This window comes from Mastigoproctus giganteus, chromosome 4, assembly GCF_048544385.1.
Source record: "Mastigoproctus giganteus isolate SK-2022 chromosome 4, ASM4854438v1, whole genome shotgun sequence".
Classification (NCBI taxonomy): domain Eukaryota; kingdom Metazoa; phylum Arthropoda; class Arachnida; order Uropygi; family Thelyphonidae; genus Mastigoproctus; species Mastigoproctus giganteus.
The window spans coordinates 237,311,149-237,329,987 of record NC_143578.1 but is presented as its reverse complement, the minus strand read 5'-3'; the positions used below and the strand labels follow the sequence as shown (position 1 = coordinate 237,329,987).

General features: G+C 35.9%; 1 protein-coding gene across 1 annotated transcript in view; it reads left to right on the top strand.

The window, feature by feature from the left end:
• Positions 1–18,839, top strand: part of LOC150087520 (uncharacterized) — a 217,197-nt gene that overhangs the window by 10,277 nt on the left and 188,081 nt on the right. The window contains exons 3-6 of the mRNA XM_090372513.1: positions 5,526–5,649; positions 12,521–12,652; positions 15,935–16,110; positions 17,635–17,681. Coding sequence (XP_090228639.1) covers positions 5,526–5,649; positions 12,521–12,652; positions 15,935–16,110; positions 17,635–17,681 — 479 coding nt within the window. The remainder of the gene's footprint in view (positions 1–5,525; positions 5,650–12,520; positions 12,653–15,934; positions 16,111–17,634; positions 17,682–18,839) is intronic.

Below are 18,839 nucleotides of genomic sequence, written 5' to 3'. Positions count from 1 at the left end.
CAAAATTAACAGGGCAGTTTTAATACTGATAAATTCTTAACTAACTGTGATGTTGATGTTATAGAAGTAGGGTGTGGACGTGCCTTTCTGCTGATCTTGGAACAGAGAAATTTTTTCTGATTTATTTTCTGCTTTATTAGTTTAAATTGACATATTAACTTATTTTCTAGAGTAGCTTTATATTCCTATTTACGGTACTTAAGTTTAAAGTAACTTAGATAGAGATTTTGTAGGTATTACTTAGTATCGGAAAGGGTATCAAATCCACGTGTTTACTGTTCGTAAATAGTCGCCATTGTTACGGGAAAATTAATCAGTAAAATCTATTAATCTTATCGAACTTCATTGGCAATTAAATTGTAATTTTAACTATATATATAATCACTTAGGTTACATAACATAAATAATTAGTAACAATAAATAATTAATACATAACTTGATATGGAAGTTATATAAAGGGATTTCGTAGATAACACTCGTTACTGAAACATAAATATTTCGTAGATAACACTCGTTACTGAAACATAAATATTTCGTAGATAACACTCGTAGATTTCGTAGATAACACTCGTTACTAAAACATAAATATTTTGTAGATAACACTCGTTACTGAAACGTAAATATTTCGTAGATAACACTCGTTACTGAAACATAAATATTTCATAAATAACACTCGTTACTGAAACATAAATATTTCGTAGATAACACTCGTTACTGAAACATAAATATTTCGTAGATAGCACTCGTAGATTTCATAGATAGCACTCGTAGATTTCGTAGATAACACTCGTTACTGAAACATAAATATTTCGTAGATAGCACTCGTAGATTTCGTAGATAACACTTGTTACTGAAACATAAATATAGCGTTTTAACTCTGTTGGGATACAAGTTTAGGATTTAATTTTGTACTGAAATTGAAATTTTATTGAAAGTAAATTGAAATCATGACTCAAACCAGAGCAGCAAAGCAAAAGGCTCAAGCTAATGGGAATGCTGTGGCTCAGGGGAGAACTGAGGGGAGCAGTTGCCCTCTGAATCACAGCCTTTTAAGATGCACTATTTGCTTGATGTTTGCGGAGCAGTCAGGTATGGGACATGATACTGCCATGGGGGATGTCTTTGTATGTGTGCGATGCAAGGAGTGTAAGGAAATCAGGCGACAACTCAGCGTTGTTATGGGCCTATATGAGAGCTTGAAGGACAGGGTGGATGCCCTCAAAGGATTACAAGTGAGGGGCCCATCAAGCTCTCAGCTGCCCACACCAATGCCAGAGCTTTCACTTGGTCATCGCGCAACACAGCGGCAACCCCTAAGGCAGAATGCGCTGGTCCCAAAGGAACTAGTAGTTGTTGGTGACTCTATTCTCAGGGAAACGGGAAACATGCTTTGTAAAAAGGATAGGTGGAACAGGACCAGGGTATGTCTGCCAGGGGCAAAGGTTGATGAGGTTGTAGAGCGGATATCATCTTTTAAGGGCACAAAAGGTGATATAGTTGTACACGTTGGCACTAATGATATTAAGAGTAGGAGACCGGCGGAATTACTTAACAAGTACAGGTCACTGATGAAAAAAAGCCGTGAATTAGGGTTGAATTTGAAAGTGTCTGCAATTCTGCCCAGACACGATAGGAGGGAGTATATGATGAGAGCCCTGTCGATTAATTCGGCCCTGGAAAGATTGTGCAGGGCTCAAGGGGTAGAATTTTTTTCAGCCTGGTCTGTACTTGTTAACAGGAGAGACTGCTTCTACAGGGATGGGATACACTTAAATAGAAAGGGTGCAAGAATGTTTGCTGATGCTATCGAGGCAGTGTTAGGTGGGTCGGAAAACTGCTAGATTGGGGGTACAAGGACTAATAGATTAACAGTAGCCACTGGCAGAGGAGAAAGTGTTTCTTGGAATGAGCAGCAGCCTGGAAAATAAGATGCAGGATATTTCAGAGACTGCTGGGAATCATGGGGGTACAAGTGAACACATGGGTTGTGTTAGGGTGGCTAAGAGGAAGAGCAGGTGCATGTATACTTGCATGTACACCAATGCTAGGAGTTTAGTAAATAAATTTGATGAATTTGAGGTATTGCTCAAAACATCAAAGGCAGATATTGTTGGGATTTCAGAGACGTGGTGTCACACAGATATAAGGAATGCAGAATTGGAATTTGGGGAGTACAATATCTACAGAAAGGATAGACAGGATATGAAGGGAGGAGGGGTTATGCTATTAGTTAAGAAACACATAAAATCCAAGGAAGTGAAGCCAGTGGACAGTGCAGTGTCGAGTCGGTTTGGTGTGACATAAGCATTGGGAGATCAAAATTGAGAGTAGGAGTGTGCTATAGGCCTAATGACTCTGACGAGTATAATAAGAAACTGTACAGAGAAATAGAGTGAGCCAGTAAATCAGAGAGTCTTATAATGGGGGATTTTAATTTCCCAGATATTGACTAGAATTTGGGGGCTGGTCACTCACACCCTAGCAAGGCTTTTGTGGATTTATTGGATGATTGTTTTCTACCTCAGCATGTTCGGGAGGCAACTAGAGGGAGTAATACTCTTGATTTGATTATCAGTAGTGATTCTTTATGCATTAAGAATCTGCAGATAAATGAACCACTAGGAGGCAGTGATCACAGTGTTCTGAAGTCGGAGTTACTCAAAGAGGTAACTACCATTAGGGGTAAAGGGAAGGGGTATTGCTTTCGTAAAGGCGACTATGATGGACTGAGACAGTATTTAAATTCTGTACAGTGGGATCGACTGATGATGTTACCAACAGCAAATTCAAAATGGGAAGCATTCAAAGAACTTATCTTGGAAGCTGCTAGGCTTTACATACCAACTAAGAAATATTGTTCAAGGTTTAGGCCTAAATGGATGTCAGATGAACTAATGAGGCATATGGCAGAGAAGAAAAATGCATGGGATACATACAAATTAACACGTGACACAGAAGCCTATGATAGATACAAGTTGATCTGTAACCAAGTTACAAAGGAGGTTAGGCAGGCGAAGGCAGATTACGAGAGATCCTTGGCAAGAGATGTGAAGAAAAACAGCAAAGAGTTCTTTACTTATGTAAACTCTAGAAGGAAGGGGATGAATCAGATTGGTCCACTTGATATCGATGGGTCAACTGTTAATGACCCTGCTCAGGTAGCTAAAAAACTAAATGAATATTTTGCATCGACATTCACACATGAGGAGTTATTCAGCGAGGGGAATGCCAGAGGTGTACTCAACTCTAGCAGTAAGCTAAAGAATCTTGTAATAACTGAGAGTAAAGTGGAGGAGAAATTGTTGAAGATAAACACAAGAAAGGCACCTGGGGGTGGATGGGATCTATCCAGTTATATTAAAGGAGGCAGCAAAGGAAGTAAGCAAACCCTTAGCCATAATTATGAGAGCTTCCTTGGACTCAGGGAAGGTACCCATGGACTGGAGATGTGCAAATGTGACCCCAATTCACAAGGGAGGATCAAAGGCTGACACAAGTAATTATAGACCTGTGAGTTTAACTTCTGTTAAACTCACAGGAGGCACTGGTTAATGGAGGCACTGGTTAAAGAAGCACTGCAGGATCATCTAGACAAGACTTCAGTTATAGCTCGGACACAGCATGGTTTTGTTAAGGGGAAGTCTTGCCTGACCAATTTGATTGGATACTATGATGCAGTTACAAAAGAACTGGATGCAGGGAATAACTTTGATATTATATACTTGGATCCTAGAAAGGCTTTTGATACTGTTGCACATGGAAGACTGCTGCACAAATTGGAGCAGTGTGGCATTGGAGGAAAATTGGTGCTATGGATAAAGGGGTGGTTGATGGGGAAAAGACAGAGAGTGGTAATTAATGGACACTTCTCATCATGCACTAATGTTATTAGTGGAGTCCCTCAGGGTTCAGTATTGGGTCCTTTATTGTTTTCTGTATTTATAAATGATATTGATGATGGTATATCAAGCTTAATGTCCAAGTTTGCAGACGATACGAAGGTTGGCAGGGTTCTCAAGGACACTACTGACACTATGCTGCTGCAACAGGATCTGGAAAGGTTGAGCAGATGGGCTGAGAGGTGGCAAATGAAGTTTAACATTGACCAATGTAAAGTACTACATATGGGAAACAGCAACCCCAGAGCAACGTATCAACTCTGTGGTACTACACTGACAGTGGTAGAGAATGAAAGGGACCTGGGGGTGGTTGTGCAGGCAGATATGAAGTTCTCTGAGCAGTGCAGACGGGCTGCAAGAGTAGCTCATGGTGTATTGTCAATGATATATTGGAATTTTTCTAGCAGGGATAAGGAGGTGATTATTCCCTTGTATAAGGCAATGGTCAGGCCGCACCTAGAATACTGTATACAGGTTTGGAGGCCTCATTTCAAGAAGGATGTAGAGCTGCTGGAACGAGTACAGAGAAGGGCAACAAGATTAGTGAATGGAACAAAGGGGTGCTCTTATGAAGAAAGGCTTAAGTTTTGTGAATTACAGTGTCTGGAGACTAGGCACCAGCGAGGTGATCTGATAGAGGTGTACAAAGCCTTGAATGGTTTGAGCATGCTCAATGCTGATGGGATTCTTCCTCTTGCTCAGAATAATCACCTGAGAGGGCATAAATTCAAATTGAGGAAAGACAGATGTAGGATAGATGTGCGGAAATTTGCCTTTAGCCAGCGGGTGGTTGGTAGGTGGAACAGACTTCCATCCCTTGTCGTGGAAGTTGATAGCCTAAATAAGTTTAAGGCTCAGCTGGACACGTATTTCGAACGAACAGAGGGGTGAAGTGGAAGTGGTTATTTTTTATTTATTTATTTTACTTTATTTTTATTTTTTGATCGATGCTGCATAAGCTTGCTTTCTTGCATCAAATGCATCTACTAATGCTAATGCTAAGTGAGTTGATTGTTTTCTTGACATTTCTTCAACTCTCATTCTTGTTTCTTTATCATACCAGTATTTCATTACCAGTTATAATTTTACCATGAAAAATTTATACCTTTTCAACCCATGCTTTGAGATAACTGAACAAATTTCACTTAATTGTTATTTTTTCCGTAAATTCAAAAATTCACAGAATGATCTTTGCAGAAACATTCATCATTTTAATTGTTCCTTTCAAATGAGATTAGATGTCAGTAAATTATAGTGATGAAAAATGACCACGTGGTTATGTTGAACGTAAAGATTAGAGCAATTAAAAACATGAGAGTTGCACTTGAAGGCCAGCATGCAACTAATACATAAAAAAGAAATTTAGGTAGACAGTAATTTACAAATAATATATAGCCTTACTGATAAATGAAATAGTTGTTTTGCAGAGAAGGTAGTTTTATAATATTTACTACTCTAGTACCAGTTATCCAGTGCTTCATTTTTGAATTTATTTACTAAGTGTTTAATTACTTTAATAAGAAAATGCAGTACTGTAAGCAGAACTTTCATGCAAAAGTTACTGTGTATAATTAAATAATTATTGTAAAAAATTATAATGGCATCTTACTTTTAATCTTTTCACAGAATGAAAAGGCTGAACGTGGTCAGTGGGGGAAAGGAATTGAATTTCTTCTTTCATGCATTTCAATGTCAGTTGGATTGGGCAATGTTTGGCGTTTTCCTAACATAGCATATAATAATGGAGGTGGTGAGTAATTTGACTCTTGTTTTAAAAACATGTTTTTAAAATTATTATGATAATGTAAATTATTATCATAATAATGTATTAAGATACATTACTATGATTGTTGTTTACAGTCTTTATTTAAATAAAGACTGTAACAGACTTCTATTAGATTGATGCTGTTCCACTTGAAAGACTGCTGTATGAATTAGAGCAGGTTGGCTTAGGAGCAAGTTAATGTTACGAATAAAGGGTTGGTTGAGTGGCAGAAGACAACAGAGAGTAGTTGTTAATGGGCATTGCTCTTGAACTAATGTTATTATTGTAGTCTCTTAGGATTTAGTGCTGGATCATTTATTGTTTCCAATATTTATTAATAATATTGATGAAGACATATCTAACTTAATGTCCAAGGTTGCAGATGATACTCAGGATGGCAGGGCAGAGATTACATGAATCAGGGTGTGCCAGAAACCCTGATTGATGGGCTGGGATGATGCAATTAGGATTTAGCATTGATAAATGCAAGGTACTACATATGGGTAGCAGTAATCCCAGAATATCACACCACTTAGCAGGTACCACACTTAAGGTAGTGTATAAAGCCTTGAATGGTTTGAGCATGCTCAGTGCTGATGGGATTCTTCCTCTTGCTCAGAATAATCACCTGAGAGGGCATAAATTCAAATTGAGGAAAGACAGATGTATGATAGATGTGCGGAAATTTGCCTTTAACCAGCGGGTAGTTGGTTGGTGGAACAGACTTCCATCCCTTGTTGTGGAAGTTGATAGCCTAAATAAATTTAAGGCTCAGCTGGACAGGTATTTTGAACGAACGGAGGGGTGAAGTGGAAGTTTTTTTTTTTCTGGCTGATGCTGCATAAGCTTGCTTTCTTGCATCATATGCCTCTACTAATGCTAATGCTAAAGAATGAAAAAAAAAAAAAAAAAAAACAGTGAAAAAGACAGTGCAGACAGGTTGCTAGGATAGCTCATGCAGTTCTTTCAATGATATATAGTAATTTTTCCAGCAGTGAGAAAGAGGCAGTTATCCCATCGTATAATGGTTAGGCTGTATCTTCATTATTGCATACAGGTTTGGACACCTCATTTTAGGAAGGATGTATATCTGTTCCACAGATTTATGTCCTTCCTAATCTTATTGCTCTTCTCTTCACCTGCAGATGAAGAGAAGAGCAGTAAGATTAGTCAGAGGCAGAAGAGGGTACGCTTACCAAGAAAAGACTTGAGTTCTGCAAATTGTAGTGTCTGGAAACTAGGCACCTTCTGGCAAACCTGATCAAAGTATTTAAGGCTTTAAATGGATTGAGTAAATAAAATGCTGCTGGCATTCTTCTCTTGTTCAGATGACACATGCACATAAGGGGACATAAATTTAAATTGAAAAACAATTCTTGCATGATAGATGTTTGAAAATTTGTTGGAACAAATTCCACCTATTGCTGTGAAAGTGGACAGTTCAATAAAATGTAAGGATCAAGACAAATTACACTGGTTAACAAAATGAAACTTTTTTTTTTTTTTTTAATGAAAGATATGAACATACTTTTCTAAACCAGTTTTGTGTTCTGATTTCATGCATCTGTTTGATTTTTTTCTAGCATATGCAATTTTCATAACACAATTGCTGATAAGATCAGTACAAAATTAAGGTGATTTCATTACAAAACACATGGGACTGGTGACATTACATTTTTACCACTTTTACATGTTCATAATGACTGCAACGATACTACACCAACTGTTATAAACTTTTATTGAAATAAAATAAAATAAATTAAATTGTTAATAATAATAATAATAATAATAATAATAAGATAAAATAGGTAAAATGAATAGTATAATTAAGACTGATAAAATAAGATACACTGTCAGTACAATAAAAATAAAATATACGCAATGAAATAAAACAATGTAGATTGATTATTATCAGATAGGAAAGCGATAAAACATCGTGATGTTTTATCGCTTTTATCCCATGATCTGCATTGTTTTATTTCATTGCATATACAGTCAATTCCGGTTATTTGGGACACATCGGGACTAGTGCATTTTGGCCCGATTAAGCGGCTGCCCCAATTATCCGAAGTTTCACATAAATAGTTAAAAATACAATGGACCCTGCTTTACAATTGGTTCACTGTACAATCAAATCACGTTACGATGGACTCTCCATAGTAAAGTACCGTTCACTATACAATATGTAGTAAACGAAAATAGGAGGAATATTATCCACAGGCTATAAAAGCAAAGATATATTAAGCACAAATTTACCCTTTATTACCTTATCAATTAAAAAATTAAATGATATGTGAAAATCGGAAGAATATACGTGATAATTGGAATAATTAATACGTATTGGAATATGTACATACTAACTAGTTGACATTTCTGTTCACTGACATTTGTGGGGTGGGGATTAAAATTTAAAACAGTAAAAAGATAAGCAATCAATAACAAAGAACACGGCACACACAAATTGCAAGTAACACAATACGTGCAAGTGAGAATGGAGTAACAAGTTACGAAGTTTTAAAAATAGGAATTTAGAGAAAATTCTGAAAATTAATTTTTTTATATGATTGAAGATTCCATGGAAGTGTAAACACATTTCACCTTAATAACCAACAGAATTCCAGCTGTCGGTATTATCGCCAATTCAATAAGATCGAGTTTACCACCCGTTTATGATAGATTTCACTAACAGAAACGCCCAATAAACAGGTGACTGCTAATTGTTTTTATTGTTTTATGGTTGTGACCGCCAGAATTTCAACTTAACTACGTGGTACAGTCACAGATAATCGTAGGTATTCTCCAGTGCTGCGGTTTCTTGCCCCAATTAAGCGGCATGTTGTCCCGATTAAGCGAAGTGAAACCTGGCTATTTTCTCGACTGGGTTCTGTTTTTTAAGGTTTGCCCCAAATAAACGGCTGCCCTGATTAACCGGTGGCCCAAATAACCGGAATCCACTGTATTTTATTTTTATTGTACAGACAGTGTATCTTAATTTATCAGTTTTATCCGGCTTAATTATACCATTAATTTTACCTATTTTATCTTATTATTATTATTAACAATTTGAATTATTTTATTTTATTTCAATAAAAAATTATAACGGTTGGTGTAGTATCATTGCAGTCATTATGAACATGAACATTCCCAACCCCAAAAGCTTATTTGAAGTACCACTTTTAAAGTTTAAACCCAATACACTTTATATAATTAAAAAATATATGTACAATTTAAAAATGTTGTGCGAACAAATTTCCTTGGGTACACTTTTTGTCTGAAATTTCAGAATACAACATACAGTAGTAGCCTGCCAACATACATTAATTCCAGAAACCTCAGTGATTTTTCATTGACTTAATGTGTTGTCAGAATTGTTCCCCTGCTTGTCACTCACCATGCTAAGGTTTTCGGGAAAGAAGTCTAAATGCAAATGCAAGAAATGTAGTTTCAGTGACATGTGACATCTCATGTCTTTATATATGCTGAGCGTTTCTGAACTCCATCTGCTTTCACAAACCCTTCATTATGCCTGGTTTAACGTGAATAGGTGGGAAAAAAATCATTGTATCTGCTAATGGAACATACTGCTCACTACTCATTCCTGGCTCATATGAGCTTCTTTGAGGCCAGTCATGTCTGATATAATAGTCTGTGATAGTATGGTGGCCCCATAGGCATAGGAAACAAATATTTTGTTAACCTCTTTGCATGTTCATTAACATATCAGTGACTTTGAGGTCATCACAAATATTCTGTTGATGAGTGCTATATTAAATTGCTTTGAGTAGTGTCTTCATGTTATATGTCCCCTTTAGGGTGGGGGTTGGGCAATGGGGATTGATGGCTTTAAGTTTCCGTTATGCAAGAGAACACTTTCAAACTTTGCTGTGAGGAGTCAATTAAGAGGTGCCATTTAGATGTAACGTGAACTTTTGACAATTTCCTAAAAACTCCATGGTAGTAGCAGAGCAGATCATTTATTATAAAAAATGTTGTCTAAGTTTACTTTTTTCAATAGACACTTTAATATTCTTCTTAACCAACTGTTTCTGCTTTAGAAGTTTGGCTCTATCTTTGATGAGGTCATTCTAATGAGATCATTTAGCTCATCATGAGTGAACATCTCTTCCTCTGATGTGGATCCAAGATTGGCTGAAGTTTTCAGGTCTCAGCCAATTGTGCCTTCATTGTATTCCATTTTTTCTTTTAAAGAATCCCATCCATGATGTAGAGGTACTGGAATTTGGCATATTGTCATTGTGATGGATTGTTCTCATTAAATTCAGGTTCAGATAAAAAATTTTGTGCTTATTTCTTCACTGAGAATCCAGTTATATTCACGTTACAAAATAACAATCACTATTATGATATTTTGGCTTCCTACGTCTCATGGGTATGTCAAATGGCATTGACTTTTTCCTTTTGTTCAGCCAGTCATATAATCCATTTGAAAGTGATACAAATAACACGTGGTACCCACACCTTATTCTGTTTGCCTAGAGGATAGCCAAAGTAATATTGAATATCTGTCCTAACTAAATATTTATCTATCAAAGTATTTTGAATATCTGTTCTAACTAAATCACAATGGCATACAATCCATTGTATGCCATTGTGATTTAGTTAGCAAAGAGCTGCACACATGCAGCAGAATTTGTTGGAGTGATTTTTACACTTTCAAAACATGAAAAATCTGTTTCAGTAATTCATAGATTCTTGCCTGAAACAATTTACAATCAAATAAGTAATAAAATTATGAGGATTATAGATATATTCAAATAATAACATAAATATGAAAGTATAAAAATAATAATTAATAAATAATGATAACTACAGTGGATTCCGGTTATTTGGGCCACCAGTTAATCGGGGCAACCATTTATTTGGGGCAAATCCTAAAAAACAGAACCCAATCGAGAAAAATAGCCAGGGTTTACTTCGCTTAATTGGGACAAAGTGCCGTTTAATCGGGGCAGGAGACCGCAGCACTGGAGAATACCCTATGATTATCTGTGACCGTACCACGCAGTTAAGTTGAAATTCTGGCGGTCACAACCATAAAACAATAAAAACAATTAGCAGTCACCTGTTTATTGGGCTTTTCTGTTAGTGAAATCTATCATAAACGGGTGGTAAACTCGATCCTATTGAATTTGCGATAATACCGACAGCTGGAATTCTGTGGGTTATTATGGTACAATGTGTTTACACTTCTATGGAATCTTCAATCATATAAAAAAAAATAATTTTCAGAAGCTTTTCTTCATTCCTATTTTTAAAGCTTCATTATTTGTTACTCCGTTCTCACTTGCGCGTATCGTGTTACTTGCAATTTGTGTGTGCCGTGTTTTTTGTTATTGATTGCTTATCTTTTTACTGTTTTAAATATTAACCCCCACCCACAAATGACATTGAACAGAAATGTCAACTAGTTTAGTTAGTATGTACATATTACAGTATGAATTAATTATTCCGATTATCACGTATATTCTTCCAATTTTCACGTATCATTTAATTTTGTTAATTGGTAAGGTAATAAAGGGTAAATTTGTGCTTAATATATCTTTGCTTTTATAGCCTGTGGATAATATTCCTCCTATTTTCGCTAATTAGAATCGTGGTTTAATAGAATTAAAATTCAATTCACAAACGTGATCACAATGACCGGCGCTTACTGCACATCGTATAGTGAATGGTACTTTACTATGGTGACTCCATTGTAATGTGATTTGATTGTACAGTGAACCAGTTGTAAAGGGGGAGGAGGTACATTGTATTTTTAACTATTTACATGAAACTTCGGATAATTGGGGCAGCCGCTTAATCGAGCCAAAATGCACTAGTCCCGATGTGTCCCAAATAACCGGAATCGACTGTATATTCATATAGTTTGGCTGAATAAATATATGAATGGTATAATCAGTCTCATGGATGCTCTAGAGAAAAACAGGAAGCAGATTTGTAATTAGCATCCAAATATCAAACTAGTCTTTTTTTTTTTTTTTTTTTTGTTCCCTGATGAAAAATACTTACTTGTGTTAGTAGAGGGCATGGATAGGTGAAATAGGTAATTTTTTTTTTTTTTTGTGATGCTGTTTATGCTTGCTTTCTTGTATCAGTTGCTAATACTACTATTGATACTAAATAATATCAAATCAAAATGAAAGTAGCTATAAAGTTATTTAAAATTTTTACACCATCATAAATAAAACATTTTAGTTAGTAACAAATTGAGTATTTAAATTGGGTATTTTCTCTTCTTTTTTTTGCTTATTAGGACTTGGTTATGCACAGATACTTTCAACATGTTATCTTCTAGTCTTCTACAATTATCTTAAGTAAAATTGTTATTCAAACATCCTGAACTGTTTACACTGCCTGTGCCGACCGGGTTAGCCGAGTGGGTAAAGTACCTGCCCGGCAACCCAAAGGTCGCGGGTTCGATTCCCGCCTCGGGCTTGGATCAAAGTACTGCAAAAACCTTGGGAGGTGCAATATGGCCTCAGAAGCCGATGCGCCAACAACTACCAAATAAAAAAAAAAAAAAAAAAAAAAACACTGCCTGTAGAATAATGACTTTATTGGACTAATTTTAAAACTTTATTTCAGGGCAGTTTTATTAATTCTTTACTAAAGAAAAGGTTTGTTGACTGATAATGTGATTATCTGAAGGAACAAATGACATTGCTTTAGTTAGCTAGAGAGAGAGAGAGAGAGAGAGAGAGAGAGAGAGAGAGAGAGAAAGAAAAACAGAGATGGTTAGGGGGGGGGGGAAGATTGTAGTAAAAATAATGACATATCTATACTGTTAGAATATTACAAAAAAATGCCGTTCTTAACAATTTATTATTATTTCTAGGAGCCTTCTTAATTCCGTATTTGATACTCCTGATAATTATTGGACGTCCCTTGTATTATATGGAATTTATTTTGGGCCAGTTTAGTGGTCTCGGGCCAACAAAAATTTGGAAGTGTGTCCCAGGATTCAAAGGTAATAATGCATTACGTCGGATGATTATAACAATTTTTATCGATTATTAAATGTTTTATATCATTACAAGTATATTTTAAATGGCATTTTATGGAATAAAATATTTTGAAGCCCTACTAAGAATGTAGGAATGTTGAGGACTTTAATAATATTGTATACAGGGTGGCTCAAAAATATTAGTACAAATGTTTAGGGGAGGTAGGTAACATCTAAAGGAATGTGAATCGCATAGGAACCCATCACCAGAAACGTCACGGGAAAATAGTAGCAGAGGCACAAGAAGTAGAAATGACACAAGACAGTAATTAGTGGCAAACATTTATTTTTGACATAATATTAACAATGGAGTACGAGATGGATGCATTTCATGATGTTATGAAATGTTACAACAGATGCTCGAAGGTTCCACCATGGGACGCGATGCATGTATGACACCGACACAGCATGGATTGGCGGACACGGTCGAACACACCTGGAGTTTCTTTGACAGTAGCAGCAACGCAGATGAGTCTCGCCATGAAATCCATTTCTGTCTCCACAGGCGATTCATACCTGATAGATTTGAGGGCCCCCCCCACAGAAAGAAATCAAGGCTCGATAAATCAGGTGAGCGTGGGGGCCAGGCAACGGGTCCACAACGGCCAATCCATCGATGCCCAAAACGCCTGTTCAAATGGTCACGAACACACTTTCCATAATGGGTAAGCACCCCGTCATGTTGAAACCAATTGTTGCATCTCACATTTGCTGGAACATCGTCAGGTAACCCTGGTAGAACTTGTTCAAGAAAGATCCGATATTTAGTGGAGTTCATGTGGGATGGTAACAGGTATGGGCCGACTAAACAGTCACCGACCATACCTGCCCACAAATTTATTGCGAAGCGATGTTGTGCCGCATGGGGGCACACACCATGTGGATTGTCGTGAGCCCACACATGAGCATTGTGCTGATTGAATAAGCCTTCCCGAGTGAAATAAGCCTCATCCGTGAACAAAACATAAGCTGGAAAAATTCAAGTTTTGAACACTTTCTTGGAGAAACCACTGTGCAAAACCCACACATGCAAGATAACCTTGGGGGAGCAGTAACTGAACCCTTTGGAGATGAAAGAGACGTAAGGAATCATTGTGCCAGACATGCTGTACACTGCAATGAGACACTCCTAAGGCAAAGGCAACGGCATGTGTGCTGGTAGTAGGATTATTCTGGACGGCATTCAACCCCCTTTTTCCATGGCGGGAATTTGCGTCGAATGTGGTCTGCCCGCACTACTCCTGTTACCTCTAAATGACCCATAATCGCACAAATTTTGATGCACACGTGCAAACAAACGGTGGTCCAGTACATGTCTGTCTGGGAAGCATTTTCCATAAATTCGTTGAGCGGCTCGTCCATTGCCCTCTGCTAATCCATACGCTGGGTTCATGTCTGCCAGCTCTCAGTTCGTATATATCGATGCATGCGCGGCGACTACCGCGCCGTCTACCGACTTACGGTGACGTTTCCGGTTATGGGTTCCTATGCAATTCACATTCCTTTAGATGTTACCTACCACCCCTGTATGTTTGTACCAATATTTTTGAGACACCCTGTATATATATACAGGCATACCTCGAATAACGAATAGGATACGTTCCACGAAATTACTTCGTTAAGCGAAACTTCGTTTTCAGAGGTAAAAATACTATGGCCAAAATAGGGATACGTTCCTACGTAAAGAAAATGAAAAGCTTTTTTTTCGAACAAAGAAAAGTTTTATTAAATAAACAGTCAACTTAGATACAAAGTGAAATCACATTTTAAAATATGAGTCTAAAGTTGATTGTTTATGCTCTTTTTCTCTTTCATTTAACAATTGCCTATACAGAGTTATTGCATTTAACACTGATCGCTTAACAATAACACTTCTTCCTAAATCAGGATCATTTTCACTAAAAAAATTTAAAACGTTTTCAATATCATTTAAGCACCTTTTTAAATCTTTGGTTGTTAACACTTTTTCGGCAGAAACTTCTTTAACTTCATCTTCATTATCTTTGTCTTCGTTGCTAACAAGGTTTTCTAAATCTTCCACTGAAAAACGATCATTTTCTGCATTCAATAAATTTCTAACATCCTCTTCATCGACATTTTCGAAACCTATTGATTGAGCGATCTGGATAACTTCATTTCTAATTTCTTGGATGTTATTTTCTTCTTATAGTACAACTTCTGGCCATATTTTGCGCCAAACTCCATTTAAGCATTTCTTAGTGACTTCTTTCCAAGAACTATCAATGTTTTCAATTGCGTTTTTAATGGTGTAGTTTTTCAAAAAGTTTTAACTGTCATTTCCTCTTTATCCTCTAGTTCAGTTAAACTGCTTAATGTTCGACGCAGATAATAAGCTTTAAATGATGCTATTACTCCCTGATCCAATGGTTGAATCAGGGAAGTTGTGTTTGCTGGAAGAAACACAACTTTGACAGGAATGCATGTGTCCAACGTGTTAAGATCAGTAGGATGTCCCGGAGCATTGTCCAACAACAAAAGAGCTTTTTTTCAAAGTTGTTTTTTTTTTTTTTTGACAATACCGTTTTACTTCAGGACAAAAGTGGTTAACAAACCAATCAGTAAATAACTCCTTGGTAACCCACGCTTTTCTATTTGCTTTCCATATTACAGGTAAATTCATTTTTATGTTACCTTTTAACGCCCTCGGATTTTCTGAATGGTAACCTAATAACAATTTTAATTTATAATCGCCAGAGGCATTTGATCCAAAGAGTAACGTTAAACGGTCTTTGGCTGCTTTGAACCCAGCAGCTGATTTTTCTTCAATAGAAATGAAGCTTTTTGTTGGTAGCCGTTTCCAGAACAAACCGCTTTCGTCAACATTGAACACCAAATTTGGAAAATTTTCACGTTCAATTATTTCCTTTAGTTTTTCTGGAAACTTATTTGCAGCTTCTGTTAATTTTACACTATGAATCCTGGCCCGTTTTTTAAATTTCTCGAACCAACCACGAGAAGCCTCAAAGGTTTCCGTAATTTCTTCAGTTTGTTTAGATTTCAGGTGATTAAACTGGAATATTTTTTTAATGTTAAATGGGGCTTGAAATTGCCGACTTCGTTATATCGAAGCTTCGTTATCAGAGGTAACGTTAACCGAGGTATGCCTGTAATGTTATTTTGGTTATATAAAGATTAGCAGATAAAAATTCTGTGTGATTTCTTCATGGAGCAAACATAGATCTCTGTTTAAATTGGGTATTTTCTCTTCTTTTTTTTGTTTATTAGGACTTGGTTATGCACAGATACTTTCAACGTGTTATCTTCTAGTCTTCTACAATTATCTTATGGCATTGACATTACTATATTTGTTTTCATCAATGCAAAGTACTTTACCCTGGACTAGCTGTGATAGTGAGTGGGTTCAAAATGCTTCTTGTGTAAATGGTAGTATATTTCAGGAGGTAGGTATGTGATGCATTGTTTTTATTTTTTTTGTAATTAAAACATTTTAAGTGCTGAGCTTGACATTTATAATTTACATTGTAGTCAATCTCTTAATTGCTTAGGCCACTCAGCTCTACCATGAGTTAAGTTATTGTCCTGTGACTTATTAACTCTTGTCATTTTTATTACTTTTTTAAAGGAATGCAAACATTTTTATTTTTAAAAAATGTGCTTATAGTATATTTTATGAATGCTTTTTAAAGCCATGTTAATGGGTAAAAGTTAATTCACAGTATTTATAAGAAATGAGATTTTAATCAGATTCAGTAGGGTCTTTATCAGAAGCCAGCATTTAGTTTTAGCTATATGGTGCAAGGAAGCCCCAAGTTTTTCTGCACCGGCCAAGAAAAAAGAATGAATAAATAAAAAATGAAAATAAAATGAAATAAGGTACCTGTGTGATTCCCTCCTCATGCAGATACCTACTCATTGAGCTTATCTTTGAATTTTCCCAAGTTGTCAGTCTTAACCATCCTCTTATTTGGCCTTCCTTCTCTGAATCTTCTTCAGAAACTTCTGAAGAGGATTTAGAGAAGGGTGACTAGATTAGCGATGAGTGCAGATTGATGTACATTGGTATGAAGAACAGTTTAAGTGGTGTGGACTACAAAGTTTGACAACTAGACCTCTAAGGGAAGGTATAAGTTAGGTGTCAAGTGAAATGTGAATGAGGAAAATCTGTTCCCTCTCTTAGGTGGGGCAAGAACCAGGGGACACATCTCAAGGAATAACAGATGATTGGCTCTTGTGAAGTTCATCTATGGGCAGCAGGTTGTTGAACACTGGAAAAAAAGTTGCCTCCCACTGAACCTGGCTAAATTCAAAGCAGAATTTGATGGTTACCTTGTGAGAATGGGAATAGTATGAATATTGTTTTATTTTATTTTTTTCTAAAGCAGAAAAAAGTCTGCTTTCTTGCGTCATTTTACCTGACCGATACTGTTAGACTATTAGGTAAATATTTTTCCACGAGTTTATTGCCATCATGTGGGCAGGTGTTTTGTGAAACAAACTGCTTTATCTACACATTTTATCATATCATTTAACTGCACATTCTTATGCATCCTTTCTCAGTAAATCAATTCCCATTTACTAAGATGTGTCTGTTGACTATGCAGATAGTGGTTACAACAAGAGGGAGTCATTTATTCATTATGGCAGAAATGTTAGAGCCTGGCTCAATGCACACTGTCTCTAACATTGGATTAGTGAAGAAGGTCCATTTACTGGACACTGTGGTGGTGTCTATATATCAGTCATATAGATTTTTATGTAAGGCTACATGAAATTTCCAATGAATAATTTTATTATATAGTGGAAATTTAAATAGATTTTTATTTTCTATAAAATCTAGTAGTGAGTTTTCTCTTAAAATTTTCAATTAAAATATCTAAAATTAAATAAAATTTAGAAATGAGTTATTTTGAATTCAGATGTTTCTACAGATTATTGATGATTTAACAATATTTAATTTATTATAGGATGGTGTACTGGTTGAGCATGTATCTTTAGCTGAGCAATACTGGCTGTATGTATTTTCTATTTGTTTTTATCATATATTTTAAAAACTGATATCTTAAAATTTTCTCTGTTTAGAAAAATAGTTTATACAGTGTTTTTGATATGCTATATACTGTAACTTTAGAAGTTCCTATTTATAGCAAATTTATAAAATCATAGTATATTAAAAAATGAACTATAAAATTTTTTTACCATACTTGAGCTGATAGATAATTAAATTATAGGACTTCTGCACACTTACAAATGTATTAAAAAAAATCATTAAAAATGATACAGCTAATAATAGGCACTATTAGGTCTCTCAGGCTGTGTTATTATTGCTACAATTTGCTCTTTTAACATAATAAAAATAAACCAGCTTCTTTGAAGAGAAGCAGTGTTAATTAGTTGTAATGTGATGCCACCATCCACATGCTTATTTCAATATATGCTCTCATCTCACTTAGGGTCAAATGAAAAAGTGAGTGAAGTGAAGAGGGTTAAGTGTAGTTTTCATAGGTTTTCAATAACAGATTTGTGAGAGTTGTGGTGCCAGGTAATTTAACTTCAATCCTTGTATTTATTTGAGGAACACTACTTTTGCATTATTTTATATATAAAATTTACTGCAGTAATTTCTGATTCATTGTAATGTATTGTATTACTTTTTTAAAATAAATACTATATTTAAACATTTTTGATTTTTAGTTTTGAGAAAGGAATGATAACTAAATTCTAGGAATGGAATCATTTATGATGCAGTTTATTTATTTTATAGAAATCATTTATGGTACAGGTTTATTCCATTAACTTAACACAGCGCTTTGAAGATAGAAAGACTGCTTTTAATATTCAGCATACAGCCATTTATCATTATATTTGCATGCTTCCCTTGGTGCTGCTCTTCGTGGACTAATGTTATTAGTGCAGTCCCACAGGGTTCGGTGTTGGGTCCACTGTTGTTTTGTATATTTATCAATGATATTGATGAAGGTATATCAGGCTTAGTGTTGAAGTTTGCAGATGATACAAAGGTTGGCAGGGTTGTTAATGACAGTAATGGCAGTGTGCTACTGCAACAGGATCTAGAAAATTTGGACAGATGGGCTAAGAAGTGGCAACTGAAGTTTAACCTTGACAAATGCAAAATACTGCAAATGGGTAGAAGTAACCCCAGAGAAACGTA